This window comes from Lepisosteus oculatus, chromosome 12, assembly GCF_040954835.1.
Source record: "Lepisosteus oculatus isolate fLepOcu1 chromosome 12, fLepOcu1.hap2, whole genome shotgun sequence".
NCBI lineage: Eukaryota > Metazoa > Chordata > Actinopteri > Semionotiformes > Lepisosteidae > Lepisosteus > Lepisosteus oculatus.
Genome location: NC_090707.1, coordinates 33,092,959 through 33,103,214, shown reverse-complemented (window position 1 = coordinate 33,103,214; position 10,256 = coordinate 33,092,959). Strand labels below are relative to the sequence as shown.

Sequence of the window (10,256 nt, the reverse complement as noted above, 5' to 3'; positions counted from 1 at the left end):
AAAGTTGCCTAGTCTTCAGCTTAAGTCTCAGTAATGACCCTGTCCTATGCTGTGATGCTTTACTGATCTCATAATGGTCTTTGGCTCAGTGTGTGTAAGTGAGAATCAAACCAGACATCTCATGAAAAGCGAACTTTAAAACTGCTGGAAGGACACACGTTTCATACGGTAAGACACCTCTGTTCCTTGTGTGATTTTAGCACTTGATTCATGGGATGAACTTAGTTTTAGGCAGCACATTAAACCAGGCAGTCATTTGCAACAGATTACGAGGATGATAAGGATTATTTTGAATTGAATAAAAGTTAAAAAATACTCATCCCACAAGCAGAGGACATTATAGCCAATTTAAAGCCTGAAATATACTTTTTGAAGGGGGCATGGTGGTGCAGTGGTTAGTATTTTCTTCTTGTAGCTCTGGTGCTCTGGATTCAATTTGGGGCCTGGGCTGTTTGTGTCTGTATCTGCCTTGCGATGGACTGACGTCCCATCCAGGATGTATCCTGCCTTGCTCCTGTTGCATGCTGGGATAGGCTCTGACTCCCCTGCGACCCTGAATTGGATGAAGTGGTTTGAAAATGGATGGATGGATATATCTTTTGAGACCTCTCACATTATGACTCTTTTCACTAGTTTTCAACAATGTTTACTATTTATTTTGAAATAAGAATCCCTTTCCCTTTTTTCCCTTTTGTGTTTTGATGAGATTCCCGTTATAGTGACAATATTTCAAACTGCATAGAAGAGGGATGAAGAGAGCACACCAGAAGATGAAAGAGGTAACTGTGTGATGTACTGTATTTATTTAGGAGAACATAACAAGCATAACATGTTTTCTAAGTTATCAGATATCACTATTAGATCATCTCTTTTTTATGTCTTTTCTTCTTTTAACATTAAACCTCAAAATAACTTAAATGTCAAACGTAACCTGAAAAAAAAGAGCTGTTTAAGGAAAAGTTCACAAGGGAAGAAGGCTCCACACATAAAATGTCATTTCTCCTTTTAATTTTTCAACGCTTAATTTCGCTTGTTGTTTTGCAGCCGACAAACACTGACACAGCTCCCTTCTCAAACATTGCTTATTAAAGGTATGCTGCTAACGTTGTGTGCTTGTTCAGATTATTCCTTGCTCGGAAGGAAGTCAAAAAGAGAGCAAAGAAAAACAGAACTGACTTAACACTGATTCCATTCATGTCTACACAGGTTGTGCCCAGCTCTAGAGTTCCAGAGGAACAAAATGTAAGTGTAAGTAAGCTACTGTATTTATATGTCATTTTTCTGAGATGGAGCACTATTTCTTTTAAGACACTGGTCAAATGAAGCTGAATTTTGAGAATTTCTTTAAAGGGTTTAGTAAAATTAGGTTCTCTGTTGTATTTTTTGTTACAGAGAGTAACGGGAACATGTGGTTTATTTTGATTAATAGAGTTTGGCATTACATTGAGTGGGACTTTAGGTCTTAATCTCACTGCCTGAGAACCTGTGGAGACTTTCATTTGGCTAATGCCTAATGACACCACGCTGACTACAAGCTTATTTATTCAATTATAGCAAAGCTCAGAAAATGAGGTAAAGCAAATGCCTGGACTGAAAAAAAACACTCGCTGCAATTTAATGAATTCTTTCAAATCTGTTCTTTTATTTATTGTTACAGAGGAGGCAGATTTTTGCATCAGGTGTCTTGTTGGCTTTTAGAATTTCTTTTGTAATGTTTACCAATTTCATTATTTGAAACTGCAATATTAAAAAAGGACATTTGGCATTTAATTGCTATTTTGCACACATTATAAATACTTTATAAATATATTATTTACTCTGAAATATGCATTAATGAAGCATTTATATATGAAAATAATTTGACTATTATTAACACACTTATTAATACACATTTCAATGAATAATTTTTAGAGATGTGTCCTGCTTAGTAGACATTCTGTGTTTTTTAGATTGGGTTAGAATTTATCATTTAAATATACAATCTCCTAAATTTCAGTGCTAGTATTCTTTAAAGTTACATGTGCAGGAAAATGTTCATGTAAAATAGAAAAGTAATGTTTCCAAGGAATTCTCTCCTGAAAGAATCCACCTGAAGATCTGCCACAATTTGTTTGCCATTCTGTGTAAATTCAAATATCTACATGATCCTCAAACAGTGGCGGTATTTTTAATTTAATTTTGTAAAGCACTTTCCAAATAAAAACTAAATAAATAACAGGAGATACAGTTTAATTGCCTATAAATTCCAAGCAAACACACACAAAATACAATGGCAAGCCTATCTTGGATCATTCTTTTGTTTTTCAGCTTTCTGTTTTTTTTGCTTCCTTTTCATTTGGATAACAGCTGTGATGTCCTCAAGAATATGTGAACTTCTTGATCTTCCATGACCTTCCTTTGCACCAACACCTCTGTGAGGTGACTTGCTCTGCTGTGCTAATGGTTTTTTCCTCCCTTTCCTGTATTCTGTATGAGTTTCCCAGGGATGACATCGTTCAGGATATGCAGGAGCAGATCAGAAAGCTGATCACATTGTTGAGAGATGAGCGCAGGTCACATCAGCACAGCTTTCAGATGGTGAGGTCTAATGCCATTACTTTGCAAAACACTGCTTTGGTTGTCTCACGTGATTCCCATACCGACAGTCTTTAACCTTTAGATCTGTATCTTTGTGGGTTACAGCTGAGTGAGGAAACACAAAGAAGATCTTCGAAAGTGAGTCAGCAACACGAGGAAGAGCTCAGGTGATGGCAGTTATTAATGACGAGTCAATCTCACACATAAACGAGCTACATAAACAGAGCTCAAACACCTCCGTTCACATTCATCTCAAGCATTCCCTCTCTGAATGTATTCCTTTATTCTTCTCTGAATGGGGCTCGAGTCTCCTCATCCTGTGGCTAGGAGGCTACCCATTAAGCAAGCAGGTTAAGCTAAACGTTTCTCACCAAGTATTCCAAGCATTCACAAAGTATTCAATCCTTAGATGTTGTTGTCCCTAGTGAACTATAGATTGGAGTATGTGCCACACTGTGGAGAAAGGAGGTTATTTGTCATACAGTGTGTACATGTACATTGGGATTCAATAGACAACACTCTCACACATGTATGTTGGTGCTCTGAAATTGCATGTACAAATACATTTTTGGTTTCCTCATAGTCAGATGTGTAAATGAAGTTTCCATGAAGTTCTATTTCTTTCTTTAAAAAAAGGTTCTAAAAATGTTGGATGTTACATTTAAAACCTAATGTCAATTCTCAAATGTTTTTTCTGCTTTTTATACAGTACATAAAGCAATTTAAGCTTAAAATTCACAAAAAGCGGGATCTTAAAGAGACAGGGAGTGTGACAGTGTTTTAATGTATTTTAATGTTTTTTTATCATGAAGAAATACATTTTAGAATATCAATATACATGTAACTTATGTAAGGCTACCCCCGTTAATGAATATAATTACTTGTTTGATGGTTATTGAGGTGGGTTTTTAATTTTGAGTTCAGTGTTAAATAGTCAGTGCTGATATTGCTGATTTCAGTATAATCTATGAGCTTACTGTACTATATGTCTTTGCAGAATATAGTCATGTTTTTGTACTGATTCATGCTTTGATACAAAAAGCTAGCTTCTAAGACCTCTATCAGGAATCGTTCTACCAAGCCTTTAGTTATATATTTAAATTGCCCCCTAAAAGAGTTCTGATACTCTTGGTTTCTCCAGACAGCTTCTTCAGGCCCACAGGTTAGAGATAAGAGCCATAGAGACGCAGCATAAGAAGATACTAGAAGAGGAGAAGATCTGTGCAGAAGAGCGATATGGTACAAGCACAAGCACACATGACGATGGCACAGGCTCTTGTTTCCTTCTGCAGTGCCTGGCAAAAGTATCCACACCCTTTCGACGATGGTCTATCCATCCATTCTTCCAAAGCGAAAGCTTATCCTGGCCAGCAAGGCCTATGACACCCTTAACAGAACTCCAGTCCATCCCTGGTTAGACACACGCAAGCACAGACACGCACACGCTCACACCAGGGCCGATCTTTCCCAGAAGTCAGTTAATCTACTGGTATGTCTCTGGACAGCACCGCAGGTCTGGAATTAAAGCCAAGACCCTAGGCAGCAACACTCACCACTGGATCCTCCTTGGTCATGAACAGTTTGAGTGGTAATGGTATACAGTATACATTACAAATAATGTACTGTATATACCGTTTTGTAAAGCGCATACTTGTATTCAAAACTTAAATCCTCAAACGGAACACTTTAATGGGTGAATGAAGTTAAACGTCAATGAAAAGACAAATTACAGACTAAAAGCTGTTGACCACAGAAGTACTGGTAACTCAACCCCCAGAATCAATACTTGATGGCAGCACCTTATATCCGAAATTCGTTTGGAGCTTTTCGTCATCTCTAGCAACCTTGCGTGTACATACAGTAAGGATGGAACAGATTTTGCCCCCGTTTGTCTTTGCAAACTTGCTAAGGCCCTGTCAAGTTGGTTGGGGATTGTTGGGGGACAGCAGTTACCTCAATTTCCACAGATTTCCTATCGGATTCAAGTCAGGACATTGACTGGGTCACTCGAGGTCATTTTTTTCTTGTTAAGACTCTCCAAGGTAGCTTTGGCCTTGTGTTTGTTTTTTTTCCCCAGGACGTTTCTGTAATTTGCCTGTAAAACTTTCTCCATCCATTTTTCCTCCAGTAGTGACAGGCTTCCCCAGTCCTTGCTGATATAAAGCAGTTCCATTGGGACCTTTCAGAGACAGAATTGCCTCAAAAACTGTTGAACCCTTATTGTTACACAGAGACACAGACCAGCTTACTTACAGGGTTGACAACATTAAACAGAAAATACGTTTTTTATTGAAATTGAGTATAAAGAAATCTTTTTCATGTGACAAGGTGATGAAAATGTAAAAATGGTCTGCTGGTTCTCAGCCACATGAGATATTGTACACCTATTAGACTGTTTCCTTAAATCTTAATATTTGAAATTATAAGGAGACAAAGTCTCGTATGTTGATGGGACCTGCAGTATTATGCAGCGCAGTGGAGACGTTTTTCTTTAGCATCCCTGTATATTTATACGAAGCCTTTTCAATATACATGTATATTTTGCTGGAATTGTTTTAGCTGCTTCAGAAAAAAAGAAACATGCTCATAACGATAAGAAGACAGCTCTTTTAGTGATGGAATTTTGTGAAAAGCTGCATACCAGAACAATGATGACTCACTTTTAATACCAAAGTTGTTGAGCAAGTAATCTGGCAGTACTTTCACAGCTCAATTTTTTAACAACTATTCACCAAACAGCTGTGAAAAACAACTTGTTTGAGCATGCAACATGACGCATGTAATGCCATTTTAATCTCTGTTATTGTTGGGGTTTCCCAGTTCTCCAAAAACATAGTTTGTTTGAAAATGACTAAAGGAAATCAGAAATCAGAGTTCATATTCCTTCCTTGTTGGTGCTTCAATGGTAACAGCGGAACAGCAATCCATTTTAGATACACAGGACTCATTTCAACAAAACATGCTGTTAGGTTAGGCTTCATAAGCCTAAAACCCTCTGAACAATCTGAACAGTAATCCATCCATCCATGTTTTAACCATTTCATCCAATTCACAAGACAGCTTAGACCCTGAACAGGGGACACACAGACACAGACACACAAGAGTCAATTTTCCCAGAAGCCAATTAGCCTACCACTATGCCAGTAACCCACAGGAACATGGGGAGAACATACAGACTCCACACAGATAGCACCCCATGTTCAGAACTGAACTCATGGCTTCAATGATGCAGTGATGCTAAGCACCTAACACCTGTGCCATCCTGAACAATAATACTGCTGTATAACTGTTTAACTAATAAACATAGGGCATGGTAATCTTAAAATTATAATAGTCTTACTAGAAAAGATGTACTACAATTTTAAAGCTCAGGTCTGGTTTGAAGTATTTGTCATCAAAATAAATGTTTTTTGTCTGGTATAAAGTCTGTTTGTATTTCATGTTTTATTGCCCACTTTTAAAAATACAAAATACAGTTGTTGTTGTAGTTGTTGTAGTGATAGGTCTTTTTTTATTATTCCTGATAGCTGTACTGGAAAAAGACTATGATTTTCTGAAAAGTTCATTTCACACCTACAAGGTAAGGAAAGTGTCTGTTGTGCCTGGAAGTTTTCTTACTCACCCCTGTTTTTCTTTTAGAAAAGGCCTCAGATAAATATTAAGAAGCTGTAAAGTCGCTTTTCAGATGTATTATTTTATTTTACACACTCAAGGTGTCTTGTATGTTTGGTTCCCTTTAATGTAACAAAAGAATAAGAACATTCTTTTGCGTAAATGACTTCTGTTTATTGACATAATCATGCAAACTGCCAAAGAGACAAAAGTGTTTATAGTATATGCAGTGAATACTCTTTAAAATATCTTTTAGTGTTTTTGTTTTTCTGGGGGGGGGTCTGTTTTTCTTTTTTTATGAAGATAGTACCGAACCCTACACATACACTTTTCTGCACAGTTGTATTGGCTCAGATAGATTTTCAGATCCATTCAAATGTCATTGCAGGAAAAAAAAAAGTCACTTTTCCCTACAGATAATGCCAATCTCTTCCCACAGGAAAGCATCTCTGAGGAAATGCAGGAGAAATGGTTCCAAAAGGAGAATCAGTGGAAATTGAAGCATGAAAAAGAACAACAAAAACAATTAAAAAAAGGTGAGGCTCGCTGCAGTATTTACAGGCCAATCATTGATGTGCACTTACTGTAAATATATACTATGTCTATATATTGAAAGCCCTCAGATTGAATGCAGGCTGCGACTAATTTTGAGGCCCTGCTTCTGTGGTTCTTGACAGAACAGGGGTTGCAGGAGCAGTTTCAGAAGGAGATGGACCAGATGAGAAAGTCGTTTGAGATTCAGATCGCAGCCCTCGACAGGAGCCACCAGGTGGAGACTGAAGCAAATGGGTTCTTTCTCCTATTTCGACACAGTCCCTATCTTTACAAACACTGTGAATACCTGATTCTCCTGCCAATAGGTGAAGCTCCAGTTGTTAGGCATTCTCTCGTGATCAGACCTTCTAGCTCTTAATGTAAAAGTAAAAACCATTTGCCCCTTTTGCACATATAATACGTACAAATCATCTCTAAGATCAAAAGCATTTTTTGATTCTTAATTTAAAGAAAGCACAGCAATTTAACAATACAAGAGTATAACTTTGGTAGCACACTCTTAATATTGACAACAGCAGTACCATGTTATCGCCAGGTGTCTAAGGCTAAGCAAGGCTTGTCCTAGTCTGTACTGGGATGGGGATCTTCAGTTGAAAACCAGGTTGCAGCTGTAAATTGTATTGGTAGACCCCTTTCCCTCTGGAGCAGAATATCTAAACTGATTTCCTAATATGTTGTCCATGTGCACTATGCTATAAGTGGGTGACAGGGCACACTGTGTTGTAGGAGGTGTCATTCGTCTGATTAAACTTTAAGACAAGGTCCATTCTACTAGGTCTTTAAAGGGCATGAGACACTGTTCTTACTGTAAGTGTAGAATTGTTAACCCAGATTTCCTGGATAAATTGCACCCTAGGTTTGGTGTAGTGCAATTTCTCTCTCCTCACTCTTTAATCTGCTGTTTCTTGGAGCTTCTGGTATGTAATGGCTGGGTGTTGCAATTCAATTCTCCTCTTGCACGTGATTCTGGTATGCAAGGATTATTTATATTATTATTTGTTCCATATGTCTAACAAAACTGCATTGCAGTGTTTCAGATTAACCTTACTGGAAACAGCAGGAATCTCTGATGGAAGATGGTAATACCATTCTTCATCATTCTTCTCTCATATTAAAGAAGTTACCAGAATAATTGATGCTCTCTACCAATACACCGTGCTGCCTTTCAGATAAGACATCAAGCTCAGGTCCTGACTACTGTACTTGGCCATTGAAGAACCCATTACATGTTTTGAAAGAGAAGAAGTGTTAACTCCTGGTTACATCATTCAATCTGGCGAATTCATCTGATGAAGCCAATACTCAGTGGTCCTTCTGATCTGCTCTGTAACATGACTCTGGGAGTGCAGAGTGGAACACACTTCAGGGCAGGATGAACTGGGTCCCTGCCTGTACTGTATGTACAGCAGGTGGCGATCCTTTAAAAAATTATCTTCGTACAAATTTCATCTGGTTTTGAAAAGAGGAGGTTGTGGAGGGATCCCAAATCCTTTAAAAAAAGTTAATTGAAAATAAGGGATAAATTACCTCTATTATGCCCACATGTTTCTCAGATTTACATACATTTATACCTGTGTGTATTTGAAAAGGCACTGAAATCACAGCTGTCAGACAAGGAGGCTACAATTAGCATGCTGACTACGACTCTTAAATCCTCCCAGGCAGAGCTGGACCTCACAGTAAGGAGCTTCTGATATTTTTCATACTGTGTGCAGTAGCAGTAGTTTATACTCAGATTGTGAATGATCACGCTTAGTTGTGCTGTCTCATTATATATGACTTCAGATAATCTATTTTTCCAAAAAGGTGACATTCCACAGTGGGAAAACGAGACTTTCAGTTAAATGGCATTTAGAGTTGAATGCTAATTTAGCCTTGAAACACAAACTTTTTTTGGTCTTTGGTTATTCCAGTTTTGCTTGTTTTTCAACGGCAGAAAGAAAAGCTGGCAGCCTTGGTGAGGCTGTTCAGTCAGAGAGTGTTGACGATGGACGAGAAACAGGGAGATCACCGCCTTGCACTCATCACTGAGATTGTAGGCAACAAGTTGCAGCACAAGATAGAATCCCCACACCATGAAGCTGCAGAGGAACCACCTGACGCTGGTAATAGAAATAGAAATCTGGTTAACTCGCGCTCCCAGAGGTTGATGGCTCTTTGGACAGCTACATGATGCTCAGCTGTGATTATCATAGATGGCAATAGCATTTTCATATTATAATAGCATCTTCATCAAGAAAAAAAATAGCTGTAACCAAATTGTAAAAACCCCAAATCAAAGCCGCCTGTTTTATGCTCTTATGCCTTTCTGTCCTTTGTGCTCCAGACATGGATGCTGCATCGGGATAAAATCTGCAGAGAGAAACATTCCTCTTAGAAAAGTTCCAGCTCTTCTTTGATCAATCAGGATGATACTTCTTTGCCACAGACAGCCCAACCCTTGAACCCTTCCAAAGTTGCGTAAAAATAAACCTCTTACACATTTTGTACACTGTACTGCAATTATACTAGACTATACTGTATATAAGTTGTATGGTTTTGAACTTGTTGTTGCTATTGCTGTTCTGTGTTTATGTTTTCGGTCATTCCTTAATGTCCTTGTATCGGAGTATACAGTACATGCAAATAAGCATTTCATTGCACTGGTGCATATGACAAATAAACTCAATTAAACTGAATGGCGACCACCACAGTATATTGTTACAGTTGCAGCCGGTCCTAATTAACCCCTCATTGCCCAGTTTCCCTCACACACCCCTTCGTTTACTATTTAAACCCTCAGTTCACCTGGTAACAGTGCTCGGTATTAGGAATTTATCCGCCACCTGAGTTTGCAACGTCCTCGAACCCCTGGCTACTGAAATACAGACCTTTCTAGCACTGGCCCTTTTGACTAATCTTTCGTCTCGCCCCTTTTTGGAATTGTTTGCCTAGCGGCCTTCTCTAATCGTGGTGGGTACTCCAGTGTCACGCCCTCTGCAGCCGGAGGACGCTCCTACTCTGTCCTGTCCCTAGTTTCCTGTAATTTGCTGTCCTTCTGGTGTCTCTCTCTCTGGGGCTATATATTGCCGGGTCACTGATTCACCTTCGCTCAGCATTAAAGTTCGGATGTCCTGAGACCTGCCTAGCATCCAGGTCGCCCCATGTCCGTTGCCTGAGGGCATAGGTTTCTATACGACTCCTGAACTGCTGAGCCTGGGCTAATTCCCCATTCCGCTGCTACGCATATGGGTCTTCTTCCGCTCTCCTGCCTCTCCACGGTTCGTCCCTTCCGACATCCATGACTTCCAGACTCAACCCGAGCTTTTGAGTCTTCTCACTCTCAAGTGTAAGGTGAAGGTATGCTGCTACTTTGCCCCTTTTCTCCAGGTGCCAAGAACTCCGGTCAGCCCTGATTGCTGCAACACCTTAGAAAGGTAGGACACTGTTCCACCTTTGGACTTGTTGGGTTGCAGAAACGTTCCCTCACTTTCAGCCTTTGCTGCTCCCCCTAAGCTTCATGTAACCCCGTC

At 39.2% G+C, this 10,256-nt stretch overlaps 1 protein-coding gene across 12 annotated transcripts; it reads left to right on the top strand.

The window, feature by feature from the left end:
• Positions 1 to 9: 9 nt before the first annotated feature.
• On the top strand, positions 10 to 9,422 carry LOC138242058 (flagellum-associated coiled-coil domain-containing protein 1-like). Of its 12 annotated transcripts, none has more exons than XM_069196979.1 (13): positions 14 to 168; positions 720 to 779; positions 1,045 to 1,091; positions 1,207 to 1,242; positions 2,484 to 2,577; positions 2,683 to 2,744; positions 3,719 to 3,816; positions 6,105 to 6,157; positions 6,629 to 6,725; positions 6,867 to 6,958; positions 8,334 to 8,423; positions 8,681 to 8,849; positions 9,071 to 9,422. In XM_069196979.1, coding segments are annotated over exons 4-13 (780 nt in total). In that variant the 5' UTR covers positions 14 to 168; positions 720 to 779; positions 1,045 to 1,091; positions 1,207 to 1,240; the 3' UTR covers positions 9,094 to 9,422. The 12 variants fall into 12 exon arrangements, 11 of the variants coding, with proteins under 11 accessions (XP_069053086.1, XP_069053082.1, XP_069053077.1 ...); XM_069196978.1 differs by having other exon boundaries at positions 151 to 168; positions 707 to 779; XM_069196983.1 differs by having other exon boundaries at positions 151 to 168; positions 707 to 779; positions 2,476 to 2,577.
• Positions 9,423 to 10,256: the final 834 nt, after the last annotated feature.